The sequence below is a fragment of the Taudactylus pleione genome, unplaced genomic scaffold (assembly GCF_031769625.1).
Source record: "Taudactylus pleione unplaced genomic scaffold, aTauple2 ptg000019l, whole genome shotgun sequence".
Classification (NCBI taxonomy): domain Eukaryota; kingdom Metazoa; phylum Chordata; class Amphibia; order Anura; family Myobatrachidae; genus Taudactylus; species Taudactylus pleione.
Genome location: NW_028284421.1, coordinates 40,371,342 through 40,386,847, shown reverse-complemented (window position 1 = coordinate 40,386,847; position 15,506 = coordinate 40,371,342). Strand labels below are relative to the sequence as shown.

The following is a 15,506-nucleotide window of genomic DNA, read 5'->3' as shown; positions in this document are numbered from 1 at the left end:
CACAGTTCAAGCAGCACTCTGGACAGGTTTAAAAATCCTGATAAACAATAATTGCATTGGTATGTGTGTGTGATCATCTGCAAGCAGTTGGTTATCAGAACATGGTGCAATATGGTAAATCAGACCTGGTTTAGTTCACACACATATACATTTGTTGCTTGAAACTGGAATGTATAAATTGTCTGAGTAAATGTGTGAATTAGCCCCACAAACAAATCATCGATGATGATTGATTGATCGATTTTAAGATCAGACCTTTAGTACAAAGTAAAAAAAATAAAATTTTATATATAATGAAAGAGGGTCTTGTAACTTATGCCAACGTATACATTAGACTCCATGTATAAAAGTTTTTAAGAGGACTGTCACAGTGCCTTGTTTACTAAATACAGACTCCCTGTATGGTCCATCCCAGCAAGCTCCTGTACTGTTGCCCAACAAGACAGCCACAAAGGTATAGGGTTGTAACAAAGAAAACTAAACTAACTCCAAAATCCAGTTGACCAGGGCAGCAAGGATGGCTGTACTTGCCCTCCGCTGCATTCCACGCCCAGCGCTTCCATCAGAAATGGTGGGGCCCTGGGCGCAATTATGTTTGGGTTTTAGTATTTTCAGTGGGGTATTAATAATTATACATTCCTTTTGATAATTGAGATAATCTTTCTGTCAAAATTAAAGAGGAGGCCAAAAGACTATGGTGCCTTCAGTGATGGACACCTAGCCCCCTTCTGTTCCTCCAGCCCAGCCCTGCTGTCAGACTCTTGTCTCCAGTCCAGCCCCAGACGGGTCAGCCCTTGCCCCCGACAGCCAGCCCCACACATAACTGATGCTTGGTGCTCCTCAGTCATAAGCCACAGCTTCTCTATCAGTGGCGTGGTATGACGTCACGTGCGCCGACCGACTGCTCTATCCAAAAAAATTCTTGCAAGCTTTGCAGCACAGCCAGCGCAGGGGGTGGTCCTCCCCCCCCCCCCCCCCCCCACCAATGGTTGCTATGCCCACGCCTCTTTCTGGCAGCATTGTGTGGGGAGAGACATTATGTTGTCTTCCACAGTGCTTGGGAACTGTTCTGCCGCCCTAAGCCTTTCTAGGATGGCCTGGAGAAGGTGATACCCTCCTATATGCCTGAGCGATGGCTAAATCGCCCACCAGCACAGCATTTGGAAAGAGCCAATCTCAAGCAATGTGCTAGTGTTGTGGACTGTCTTCATCATCCACTAACTCTTTCTCTGGCATATATGCATCTGTTTCACATCTGCATGTGTTTGCAGTTGGTCAAATATACTCTTGTTGTACTGTAGGTTAGTCTGTATCTTCTCTCTAGGCCAGTGGTTCCCAAACTGGGTGCTGTGTCACCCTTATAGGGCTGCCTCAGGTTGGTGGTCCAGCAACAAATCAAATTATTTATGGTCAATTTTTAGAGTCAAAAACATAAAATACTGTATGTGGACAAAGAGAAGCGCATCCCTGTCCACCGCCACATAACTGAGTCTAAGGATGGCATGTAAGCATAATTTCCTTAATGATTTTTTTTTCTAAATTTCTCAATAACAAACTTTTGGCTTAGGGGTGTCCTGAAATGAATGGTGGTGGTGTGAAAGTTTGGGAACCACTGCTCTAGGCATTTATGATAGAATCAAGCAAATCCACATAGGTGCATATGCATGCTGTCACTTTTCTGTACATGTGCAAAGTAATGTAATTGACGCTATTCAAAACTGTGCAGTACTCCTGCATTATTTCCTCTGCATTATTTGTTATGTCTACGTATGTTGAACTATGAAAATCCCATATATAGCATTGTTACTCTAAGAGTTATATTTCATAAAGTGCAGGTTTTTAGAAGTGTAGTTGTTGCTCATAGCAACCAATCAGATTCTACTTATTTAACTAGCACCTTCTAGAAGATGAGAGAGAGAGAGAGAGAGAGAGAGAGAGAGAGACCAACTATAGTGTGGAGGAGGGATCTAATCTCAATCAAAAATGAAACAAGTTTAGGACAGGCCCACAAAGTGTGCAAAAAAAGTTCCAATATCAGTGTCACATCTCCGACACAAATTAGAGGCATCTGGGAACATGTTGTGTAGCCTTGACAGGACATAATACCATCTGTAAAAGAGTTTATAGGCATTTTCTTTGATGCGTACTCAAATGGAACTGGAAGCCACGTTCGTAGCAATGTCAGCCCAATCCTCACTATCTAGGTTTTCACCTATATCGCCTCATTATCTGTTTCATAGGCATTCACCATCGGCATCTGCCACTTATCCTTAAAAGTTAATGACCTTGAGCGTTGGAGCATCATGGGACTGAGGGCTTGATTCAGCAAGGAATGCAGATGCTAAAACGCACGCGATCGGTTGATGTTTGTGCTCTGCGCATACGCGAACTACCAATTGCGATTGGAGCTGCGATTGCTGAGGCTACGCAGACCCAGAGCAGAGTGATTGACAGGAAGTGCCATTTGTGGGTGGTGACGGGGAGGTGGTCGGGCGAACGCAGGCGTGCCATCAGTGCGTTCCAACGCCGTTGCAGGGGCCTGCATAAATTAACCACTGCGTGGCCATAAGCAGCCAAAGCACTGATAGCGTGTGTGGCTGTTAGCAATTTCTGAGTAAGGTTAGGGCTTGTGCAAGTGTGCGTATGGGTCCAATGTTACCGATTGCTTCGCTCTGTTCCCCTGGTATACAGTGTTCTCCCCAGCCTGTTTTCTGCGGGTGCATTGCCCGGCAGAAACAGCCTACCGCCCGGCACTTTCCCCCGCCGACCCCTGCTGTGGAACACTGTCCTCCGAAGTGACCAGAGGCTAAAGAAGCCTCCGATCGCTTCAGAGGCAAGCGTTCCCAGTGATGCAGTGTGCGGGTGATGTCATCTGCGACGTAAGGAGCCTGCCCCACGCACCTGCTGGATCTAGTTAGATCCAGTCAGTGCGAGGGAACAGGGAGCAAGTTAAGGTAAATTCTGGGCTGGGACCAGGATCAGTCTGGGGGCACTGCATAAGGCACACTAAGCCTGGGGCACTGCATTAGGGGCCAGCCTGGGGGCACTACATAAGGGACACTATTTAAGCCTGGGGGCACTGCATAAGGGGCCAGTCTGGGGGCACTGTTTATGCCTGGGGGCACTACTTCAGCTTGACACCTGTCGGGCAGGAATGGTAAGGGAGATGCTCCTTTTCCCAGCGCACGCATAATTTGCGAAGACCCCCACCCGGCTACTACTTGATGCCACCCGGCTGGAAAAACATTCTGGGGAGAACACTGATACGGATGTGAGTAAGGGGAAGTGGGCGTCCTTATGTCAGGATGTGATCACAATGTGAATGCAAACGTTTAAATAGCACCGCTGATACTGGCAACTGCAGTGTGTGCTTATAAGCAGAATTGTTTTTATGGTAGCAGGACCCCCACCATACATTCTAATGAGGCAAATGCACTGTAACATGGTACAACCACTGGGCCATACCCAATCTTGATTCTTTTTTCAGTTAGTGACAAATACACCCTCTGTTTTTTGATCAATTAACCTGCTTGCAGTCTACGGTATGACTTGGGTCAGGGCATGACAAAACTGTTCGGGGCAACAAGAAAACAGATTCTGATGACCAGATCATTGCAAGTCCGTTGTATATAAAGCTCTACTGAGAATCTATCTCTCCTGTCTAATTTGCTCCCACCTCATACCCCTATGCCTCCTTGCATCTTATTACCTGTATGTTTTTATTTTAATTTTTTTTTTAAGCCACATGTTATATACCTACTGTATTGCTACTTGAATATCCAGTATGGTTTGTCCTCTACATCTTTTGTGGTATGGCTCACGTCATTACTGTACAGTACTCTGGATTTTGGTGGCTCCTTATAAATGAATATACTAAATGACCTCCCATTCTAGTAAAGTGAAACTTATTTAACATGAGATTGCATCTAGTTGTCCTGAACCAAAATTACCCTGGCCCAGGACGAATCTAAGCAGTTTAGCCAGTAATAGCAAGGTGGTGTTTCAGTACAAACCATGATTGCGCTGAGTGGCAAAATATGTGGGTCCCAGGGACCCTCCACTCTTTAAAAAAATAAATAAATGGGGTCCTACCTGACCATTTGTGGGTGCCATCATAATTTATGCTTTAGAGCTCCACACATGCCCAACTGATACCTCTAATAGCATCAGTTTTGTACATTGAGGTCAGATTGCAGTCCCCATTTACAATAATGGAGACTGCAGTCTGCTGTGGTAATTAGCTTTCTGCAGTAGATTTCTGTGAATTCTTCTGCATTAGACTGTTCTTATATAGCGGTGATGCATACAATTATGCATTGCAAGTGGTGGATGGGGAGCTAGGGACAGGTGGAGTAGCCAGGGACAGGAGAAGGAGTTGGGTTCCGCCGGGTATTAGAGGTTGATAGGAGCCGCAGACAGGAGGAGGAGGCGGGGACAGGAAAAGAAGGCCGCAGGATACCGGTTATTAGAGGTAGAGTGGAGACTGGATTAGAGGCAGAAAGCTGGGGACTGCTGAGGCCAGGTGCAAAACGGTCCGTTTTCAGCAGTCGCCTGGCTGGCTATTCAGTAACTGAATGGCGATGGCCGCGCTGTCCTCAGAAAGCAGGCAGGTGAGGAGATTGGCATAGAAAGGGGGCTGGCATTGTGTCCGCACTGTAATTCTGGATTTAATGGCCAGACGTTGCCTCTGGCAATAGACAGTGCCGCGCAGCCCATGCAGATAACAGCGGCCGGGCCAATGTGCTAAAAATGGAACCGGCCCTGGGGCATCTGTCACCCTGCCCACTAGCCCAGCCCGCTCCTGGATTCAGCTCCAGGTCTCCACAGGAGGGGGCAGCAATGGAGGACATTTCTGCCAGCTTTTGTAGAGGTACACAGGGCAGGATCCTATTGGCCGCAGCGCATAGCATCTCAGCCGACTCAGGAGCCAGGGATTGGCCGCAGCGGAGCCCGTCCCCAGGGACCCACCCTGGAAAGTGAGTCCCCGGGTAAAATACACGTTGATAGAAATTTAGATGGTAGAGTGAGTAGAATTTGTTTCCCATTTTGCATTGTCAAAAATCCCTGTTCTGGCTGCAACTAATTTATTTTCTCACAATTTACCAATATATATTCTTCAATAATTGTCCTGTTTTAGAAGCTATGTATTTGTCTAAACTATCACTATTGTTTTGTGTTGTCATCATGGGTTGTGTGGATGGTTTCATGTGCCTCAATGTTAACTCTGTTTACATGCTTGTTCCTCTCTCTCGTCCTCTAGTTACGAGAAGCGGCTATACTGAAACGGGGAGACGTAGCCATCGCCAGTCTACTCCCAACATTCCTACCCTGGTTCCGGCCAAACCCACGTAATGCATTGAAGAGACCCACCTCCGTTCTCCCCAGCTCTTCGTCTTTCCCCTGTCCCCAATTATGCAGGAAATCCAAACTCCGCAATGTTTACGGACTCACCGTGGCATGGTATTTGCACTAAGGACACATTCCTTTGGGATGTGTGAGCGAGACTTGAAAGCATGAAATACCAATTATTGCCATGCTGAAATACCATTTCTTCATGTGGTGAATTAGCAATGCTACACATAGTTTTGTTACATCTGCAGCACCTATCCGCAATCTTCCTCTATGTACAATAAGTGTCATTAAGTTCTTATTTAGAGAGTTAGTGATAACAATGCATTGGAAGATTACAGTAAAGGAAAACAAAGTTGGTTTGTCACACTCCAAATTGTGTGAAATAGTAGAAGTGATGCAGTAGTAATACTTACAATCTGCAGATGTGTGCTCTTTTATCTGGGCATCAGAAACTGGGACTAAACTAAGGGATTAGTTTACTATAAGATGAGGAAGTATGTGCTATAAGGTATACCCGTGTCCTTCAGTTTCTTTCTTCCTATGGGTTACGTCACTATCTGTAATTTTCTCTTTATGCAGCAGTGATTAACTCAACAGACTAGGGCACTCTGCTGATTAAAGTAAGTTCTGCGTAGGTAAATGTTACAACGATAGACTGATTAATGAAGTAAGGATCCTTCCATTCAGTTTTCTTTCTGAATATAAACAAATAAAATACAAGTCACTCTGGTTCCAACATGCATCTTAAGCATTTCCAAAGTATATTTCAACATCTCTCAGAATCAATAGAATTAGTTTTTTGTATCTGCGTGTCTCCTTCCTATTTAAATCTGCCATTGCATATGTTTTCCAAGCAGTTATTAGAAATGAGTAATGGAAAGGTACATGCAGTTTCAATTAACTACTATTGGTGTTTTTTATGTATGTTGCTTTGCAAGGTGTTTTTTGTTATGTTTTTAACAGATTTAAAAAAACAAAGCAATAAATCTGGAACTTGAGCTGTCCACGTGTTTTGAAATACTGTGAATATTGTGATTTAACTAGCATGAAAGCTTTGTGTGCCATTTATCCTCCATCTAGGTTTTTTAATTTTTAGGTTTTTAACTTTTTGTTACGTAAAATATCATGGTTGGCTTTTAGCTGTAGTTATGGTAAATAGCCACAAGTGAAATTTAATTGGAGTTTCTTTAGTGCTCTTTTTTTTTTGTGGAAAAAAACATTTAGAAAATAATATTCTTTACTTTGAAAGTGATGAGTGGATGTTTTATAAGTCCACTTTAAAATTGGTTTTGAATAGTTTGTACGCAGTAGTATATACTGAGAGCAAAGAAAATAATTATAAAGTAAATGCTTTGCTTGGATTTTCTGTTTGATAACATGGCTGCCAACAGGGCACTTATTAGTGGGACAGACTTTGACAGAAATATGGAAACTTGCAATACACTTTTTTTTTTTTTTTAACAAAACAAAAACACACTGTCACCTTATCTAGTAAGTGTCTTTAGAACATACCTGCCGCAAAACTAGTATTTAAAGGAAATATATTCCACTTGATTTGGTACTGCAACCATCCACTAAGTGCTCTTGACACGATAGTGTTATGCAAAACTACTATTATTTATCGGTTTCAAACGTCATATATTATTGAGCATAATATTTATATATTGGGATAGTTTATACTTAATTTAATAAGTCCACAATGCTCTCTAATATGCAATGTTTGGAGGGAGGTATTTCGCGAGATAAGCCGACACACAAGGACTGACCGATTTGTAGAAATGTGCCCTGCAGATTAGTAGCGTCATACCCAGATGCATTGCCAATGATGTTACAGCAACTTAAATGACTGCGTTCTTCGTTTTTGTTTTTTTTGTGTGTTTTTTTTTCTTTCTTTCTACTTGTATCGAATACCATTAAAATTGCAGCTGTCTACAGAAGTGGAGAGGTAATGAAATATTTTGTGCAGTGTTAGGCAGAATTTCCACTATAAAGTACCATCACTTAAAAGTAAAGTACCTTCATGGTTCATGTGTGCAAATTCAGCTTTAAGGTTTAGATGTCCTTCGAGCTCCAGTATGTTCTTTTTCCAGGAAAACTGCTAGATTCATCTTCTCAATGCTGTAAAATACTATAAAGTTTGCACCAAAAATATATATTCTAAAAATTGAATTTATAAAGTATTTGTTTTTGTAGCTGCAGATGCCAGCTTAGTGTTATTGGATATGTGACCTTCATCAGGTCTTTCTTTTAAAAGCAAAGCAACTACTAGCATTTTATTCATGTTCATCAAATAATACAGTTTTGCACTAAATAACATTTATTTAATAAGCTTGTGTGTGTGTGTGTGTGTGTGTGTGTGTGTGTGTGTGTTCAAATGTCCTTAACAGTACTGTTGGGGAATTAAACCTATTCATGGACAACAGTCTGATTATCTTTGGCTCATTCTGACACTTTAATACAAAGCCAAATGCCATGATCAAACTTTTGTGAACCTATTGGTGTACAATGTCACAGGTAGGACTTACCCATTATGTATGTTACAATATTAACTATCACTGACTTCTTGACATGGCAGCATTTTGTCTAGATATTGTGTGGATCATGTCAAAATAAACTTTAAAAATTTTTTTTTGGCCTTCTTTTGCCGTTAAACTCTTTATAAGCTGCAATGTTTTCCAATTTCTGCTTGCAGTGGTTTCCTCATCAGCTTAAAGCCACACTACCTACCACCAATGACAATATTTTGCTAATGTGCCACCTCCTCTGTTTCTCTTACAGCAGTGCCCAAAAATTGTTGGGGGGAAAGCAGGACCAATTACAAGTTTCACTGCGTTTTTGAATTATGATTAGTCTCCCCCATTGCCATTTAAAGATAGTGATCTTGATTTGCTCTTTCCATATTACAGAATGATCAAGGCTCTAGATAAGGGGAGTGGGAAACATTAGGGAAATAATAATATACGAGGTGGTAGTGCAGCTTTATAGTAGAAGCTATAGTGGAAAATGGAAACTAAGTTTGCTAGCTGCAGTTGGCGTAACATGAATAAGAAATTTGTGGAATGTTTAGAATTTAGTTATCTTAGATTTCCTCTTCACTAGTGAATGTGTAGTACAGTATTTACTTACGTAAACAAAACTTGTATTCTTTCTCAAGGAATGATCGTCTTAAAATAACCTGTAAAGAATAATTTGTAAGAGTTGTTATACAGAAAATGTATTTTGTGTACTGTAGAAAGTGTAAAATACCAGAAAATTTTCATTTGTGGTTGTATAGTACTTAAATATACTCGAGAACCGGAAACTGGTTCTATAATATGATCGTACCATGCTACATTTCGGACTGTGGCGTTCTATTTGTCAGATCTTTGTTTGTTATTTGATGAAGTAGTCTTTCTGAGCAACATAGATCAGTGTTAATCAGCCTCTCTACTGATTATGTATAGCATGTGACAAAATGGATAATGAGTATGTTCATTCCTTTTCTGGTACGTCCCTTGCTCCATTGTTTTCCTACCAGCAGTGTTGTATCTGCTTATTTGTTACCAAATGTCATCTACCATATGCTTGTTACCCTGCTGCAGCCCATCACTCTCCTAAGGCCACATAACACCACCTCTATGTAATGGCAATATGTTCTCAGGTCCTCGTTACTAATGTGCAGACAATCTCCACAACATTAGTTACACTATTGTCTCTGGTAAAATGCAGGGTAAAAAAAAAACTGTATTGCTTATTCAATGTTTCCCCCTTATACCATAATCTAGTATTTATTCAGTTGCCCATTTAACACATTGATAATGTCAAAATAATACCAGCTTTTTACTCTTGGGGTATATTTACTAATAAGGTTTGTCAAAGCTACCAATCATCTGCAGCTTTGTAGTTTTAAAATGTCAATATAAATGCTAAATGAGCCTAGTTTAGCATTTGTTTCTATTGCTGTTTTAAAACCCTAGGTCAAAGTGCCTGTGATCGGTGGCTAGTGCTAAACTGCAGCTTAGTAAATCTACCCCTCTGAGTCGTTTGCAGCATTAGTGATTTGTCGGCTGCTAATCACTGCGCAAGCAGGAGAGTCGCTGTCCTGCCTGCAGGAAGACTGGACCAGCATTTAACATATGTTGTCTCCTGAAGAGCATCTGTAAAATTATCTTGCCAGAATATTCACTGAAGAGTAGCATTAGTTGTAATACTTAGATCTGTCATTTGAAAGATGCTAATAATGGAGGAAACTCAAAATCCAAACCCTTTTTTGTGCAGTTGTGGCCAATTTAGCCAGTAGCCAATATATAGTCATGCGAGTTCATGCAAATTGAAACTGATGGCTGGAAAAGACCTATGGAAGTCATTGCTATGTCTGTAAGGGGCATTTTCTTTTTTTTTTTTTTTTTTCTTTAATATTCACTGTTAAGTTGAAGAAGTTGTTAACATTCCTTGCAAAGTCAAGTGGTTGCATAGGTTTGCCAGTAATTGTCATAGCAAGGCTGTTCATTAAACTGGATGATGGCTAAAGATTGCACACTGCCCTTTCTTTCTCTGGTTTTAATATTTTGCATAAATGTACACACAAAGCATTTAAAGTTAAGTTTACACTAATTGTATATGACTATTCAGTTAGGCATCAGGATTTTTCTGTTATATCCATTTGATGTTTGCTTTATACATCCTGTTATTTGTGTGATATGTCTGCATCAAATATATATTCCAAAGCTTTAACTAAATACAACTGGGTCCAATTTTCTTTTCTGCAAATGTGAACAATAAAGTGAATTTAATACTGCATTTGTGACTTTTTCTATACAATATTGGGTGTCTCTGGTGTTAACATCTTTGTACATTAATACATGCAGCAAACAAACTCCAATGTACAGGTGGAGTAAATAATTGTACATATCTGTGAATTTAAATAGCACAATGGGAAGGCCATTTTGTTGCCTGTACCAATAAGGTGACTTATTCATTCATTGGGAACCAGCACACTTGTAAATGGCTCATAGTCTGAGGTCCCAAAAATGTTTTTTTTAATTTCCACAAAATGGCTGTCTCCACCGTCCAGACAACAGACGGCACAGATACAAAGAATTTCCATTATTGTAAAGCACCTGACCCAACTATGATATACAACAAATCTGTGTGTATACAGCATATAAAAGCATGGCAATTTTGTTCATATTTTGATCAAATTTAAGCTTGCAGCCTGCTGTTAAGGGACCCCAAGTCCCTACACTAGAAAGTATGTCCAACACACCATTACACTGCCATTAAATTGTACTCACCTCTCAGGTACTGAGGGTAACTGCTAGACATGTCAGCCACACCCAACTAGGCCTTTCATAGCCTTGATTAGAAGCAGCCATGATAACACTAGGCAACATTTTGAATCAAAACCAAAAAGAAATATGCCTACGCTCTATTTTACCCATATTGTACATGGTACCATCTGCATGCCAGTATAAATGCCATATATGTATACAAAATAAAGCGTTTTGCAGTATATTATTGTTAGCACTGATAGCAAATCTGTGTGTATCTAGCAAATAAGAGCATGTCGATTGTGTTCATATTTTGATTATAACATTTAAGCTTGCAGCCTGCCATCAAGGGGCCCCAATTCTCTGCAAGTCCCAACACTGGCATATATGCTGTACACTAATACATGATTGACCTACGCAGCTGCAGACTATTTAAGTTTCCCATAGGATTTGCTGGCAATTTCACACTGGAGAGATGGAAATCACAATGCATTAGGGTTTGAGGTGCTACAGTTCTGAATAGTGAAAACTTTTTTTATGTCAATTAATTCCAATGTAACTGTAACTAACGAATGGCATGGATTATACATGTGACCTGGAGATATACAAATTAAACTGATAAAAGTTTTTTTTTTTTAAAAGTGCTGTTCTGTCATGCCTACATTAGAACAAGGAACTTCCTTATTTCTGTTCTATTGTCAGCCAAAATTTGCACCACTGGTCTGTACAGGTATGAGTCTGTTTTAAAAACCTTTTAAGCACAAATACTATACGGTACTAATACTATACAAACTAATTTGTTATATAGTGTTAATACTATTTAAGTGAGTTTCCCCTCCAGTACTCCATGACCGGCCTTGCGAGGTTGGTAAACAGCACATCTTTGGATGGCACAGCATATGTGTCTCCCACCTCCTCCTATCTTTCCTTTGTCAAAAGAGAAAGGGTGATGGCACTTCTTCCATTTTGGTCACACTGGTGGCTTGGGAGGTGCTTCAGGGGGAACTATAGCCACTGCCTCTTAGTCCAGATCTGTTGCTTCAGGGTGCAGTCCTTCACCCAAATGTGCAGCAACTATGGATACTGGCATGGAGATTGACTGAGAACTGTTTAGGGATTAAGGCGTATTCAAGTCCATAACACTGCACAACAATGAAAATTTTTCCGATGTGAAAATAGTTACTAATTGATTTCAGCATGCAAAGAATGAATATGACATTTAAAACTCTGTTAGCTCTGAGTTCCGAGATATAGCCCATTTATGACGATGTAGGGGTATTCCTAGTGAAGTGAGCAGAATGGAGAGAATCTTACCAGCAATCTGTGTTCTGCGCAGAGTGGGCGGGGCCTAATGACCCAATTAAATGAATCAGTTATTTGTCCCCTCCCCTATTCAAATATATGCGATTCATGGGACTACCCACACAAGATAACTGTGGTGCACTGAGTGACAAGCATAGTGATAGATTCCACCAAGACATTTTCAGCAATGGAACAAAGATATCAGGGAATATGTATGAACTGCCATGCAGCCGGCGGTTCGATTCCCGGCAGCCTCAGCCCGACAGATGAACAGATCCCGCCAGCGACAGCGCTGGAAATCCTGATCGTCCTCAGGTAAGTAATGACTAACCTACCCTAACCCTCCTTAGGGGTGCCTAACCTCCCCCCCCCCCCCCCCCAAGTGCCTAGCCCTAAGTCCCCCCCGGGGGTGCTAAACAAACCCCCCCCGCGTGCGGCTGTCCACTTGCCGCGCCCGGCATCCCTGCGATCGGGATGCCAGGCGCCTGTCTCCTGGCATCGGTAAAATTACAGGTGTCTAGATAGAGACGCCTGTCATTTGACCCACGCCGGGATAAAGCAGTTGGGAAGGCGGCTGTCGGGATCACATCAGCCGGTTTCCCGATTGCATCCTGATATCAGGGTAGGTGAATCAATACTGTTGGACAGTGACAAGAGATGCCCCAGAAGAGTAGTACAAGCGACAAGTAAAGAGAAAGCACCCCCATGAATAGGCCACTATATTAGATAGTACTTTCGTATGCTGTATGTGTGTTTCGTTTTGTGTTCTTATTTGTGATTCATAGAAAATAAATAATCTGATATTTTTTTGATTGAATTAAAACTTATTTTAATTAGATTTTCACTATGACTATATTACTAATGTATATACAGTATAGTGCAAGTAGTGTAGCTCAAAAAATAGAGCTAGTAAAAACATTCTGAAATCATTTTAGTTTTTCTTGACCTCAAATTAGTAGCTAGTAGCTTCCTCTTATTTCATCCCCAGCATCTCCTGGCCTCTCCTATCTCTTCCCTGGCCCTTCCCCATGAAGCCATGGCCCTTTTTTGGGTGCATTATGTCCCTTTGAAGAAATGAGGGGGGCGCCAATGCTCTTTCTGGCACAGGGCACCAAAAAGTCTAGTTTCGGCTCTGTTGCTTGATGACAATTTGCAGCCCTTCATGGACTTCATGTTCCCCCACAACGAGGGAATATTCCAGCAGGATAATGCACCATGTCATCTGTCCCAAGTTGTCCAGAATTGGCTAAAGGAGCATTCTGGAGAGTTGCAAAGAATAGTGTGGCCACCACGTTTGCCCGACATGAACCCAACTGAGCATTTATGGGATGCGGTGGAGTGGTCCATTCACACCCAAGATCCTGCAGCTACAAATACTAGAGAGCTGTGGAAACCTATCCAGACGGCATGGGTCAACATCTCTCCAGAGGTCTTTCATCCACTTGTGGAATCAATGCCACATTAAGTTGCTGCACTTCCCCATGCTAGAGGGGTCTTACACGATACTAAGCATCTATCCCATGACTTTTGGCACTTCAGTGTATATACTGTATATTATATACTGTAGTGTTTTTCTCCCAATAGGACTCAAAGGCCCGTATTCAATTTGAAGCGAAAAGTCAGAGGCCGGACTTTTTGCCATCATCAGAGGTTTTGCCGCAAAAAAGTATTGCGCCTATCCTCATATTCAATTGCAAATGTGCGAAAACGGGACCTGGCGAATTAAAAATCGGCAAAGTTCTGCCAGTTGCTAAAGGTATTTGGGGGTTTTAAATGGGCTCAATAGGTGCTATTTAGCATCTTTCAGCAAGTGGTGAATAATAGCATTTTGCAACTTTTTGGGGAAAATATTGCAATCAAATTTGGGGTACATGAAAATGGGTGCAAGCATATTTTGAAATGTGTAAAGTCAAGCATTAGAAAGCACCAAAAATGCACCTTCAGCAAGCACCTGCAATCAAAAATACACCTCCCCCATTCTTGCAGACCCCCCCAAATGCTATTTTGCTAGTTTTTGAGTTTGTACCCCCACTTTTATTTTTTTTCGGCCATTTTTTTCAAAGTGATTTTTTTGGGGTGTCCTTTGTGAGTTTGTTTGCGTTTTTTTGGCACAGTTAGCGTCAGGGGGGTGTCAAAAGGGTGCAGGGTGGTTCCCAAAACATTGCACCTGAAAACCCCAATTCTGCACTTTTTTATGCCGGATATTCATAGGCGAAACGTTTTCGCCTATTACACTGTATTGCGTTATCACGCCGGCGACAATACACTAATATTTAATATGGGGATAAGGTGAAACTGGCGAAAATTACATCATTGGCGAAAAAGTATCGCTGAAATTGACTTTTTGCTTCTAATTGAATATGGCCCACTGTGCATTACACTTATAGAGTAAAAACACACATACACACACAATAACAAAATAAACTTAAGCAGTAACAGACTACAGAAAAGAGAGAGATATGTTGTTTTTTTCTTTAGAAACAAAATGCATCCACTCCCGGACCTCCAATAGACAACCATTAAAGATTAGCAAAGTATCACCTGCATAGCAGTGCTAGACAAGGCCATGACGTCTGATTGGTAGCATGTATACTGCAAATAGCATGAGAAATACATTAGAAACCTGTGAAGCACCCCATGGCAGTGACACTGGTGACTCCTGAAGTTACTATTTGTCACCTAATTGCTTGAAATAAATGAACTGTATGAGGACTATGCCATCCAGTCCACAGAATTTTTTAGGCGCTCATTTAGAATCCCATGGTTCATGGTATCAAATGCTGCAGAGAAATCCAAAAGGATTAAGCTTGAACAATGGCATGTGTCTCTTGCCATCAGAAGGTCATTACACACAGGACTGTTCAGTGCTATGCCATCTTCTGAATGCTGACTGGAATGGATGAAAAATATCATGGGTTGACTGACCGGTTTCCAGTTGCGTTGTTACCACTTTCTCAATAATAAACCTACCCTAGAAAAGGCAGCTTTGATACCGGTCTGTAATTAGTCAATTAGTAATTTTTTTTAATTTTATTTTTTTCTTAAGAGGTCTAACAATTGCATCCTTTAGTGGTTCAAGAAAAATGCCTGTCTGCAAAGAGCATTGTACTATCTGGCAAATACTGAGCCCATTATGTCACTACACCCCATTATAAGCTTGTTTAAGGACACAAGTAGTGTAAAATAAATTTTGAGTAATTTCAACAATGTGTTCTACCTTGAAAGGGTCAAATCTAGTCCAAGAAGCCATATTACCTAGCAAGAAGGCTTGGAAACTTGGCACTCATTTGACTGCTTGGTTGAGGTTTCAGCCCAAGTGGAGGGTTTCCTATCAGCAAAAAAGATTGCAAACTTATTGCATCTTGATTGCTAGGGGGTTACATCAGGCTGCATCCATGCTGAAAGCTTCTCCACCATATGGAAAAGCTGAGCTGGCCTGTTGTTTGCTGCCAGGATGTCATTTCCTTTTACACTGTCATAAAAATCCCAGGTTGATGCACGTGAACGCGTATCAACCTGGGATTTTTGTCAGTGTAAATGGATCCGGCTCGGGTAACTTGCAGAGTTGAGCACGGGTCGTTCCCATGCCACCCTGCAGTGTAA

The 15,506-nt window shown here is 41.4% G+C and overlaps 1 protein-coding gene across 4 annotated transcripts in view; it reads left to right on the top strand.

The window, feature by feature from the left end:
- Positions 1-6,356, top strand: part of IMPDH1 (inosine monophosphate dehydrogenase 1) — a 66,100-nt gene extending 59,744 nt beyond the window's left edge. For 3 of the 4 annotated variants that reach the window (XM_088447435.1, XM_088447433.1, XM_088447438.1), the window contains one exon: positions 5,261-5,364. In XM_088447435.1, coding sequence (XP_088303561.1) covers positions 5,261-5,282 — 22 coding nt within the window. In that variant the 3' untranslated portion in view covers positions 5,283-5,364. Of the gene's footprint in view, positions 1-5,260 lie in introns of all 4 variants that reach the window. The other variant, XM_088447441.1, reaches the window with a different exon arrangement.
- Positions 6,357-15,506: the final 9,150 nt, after the last annotated feature.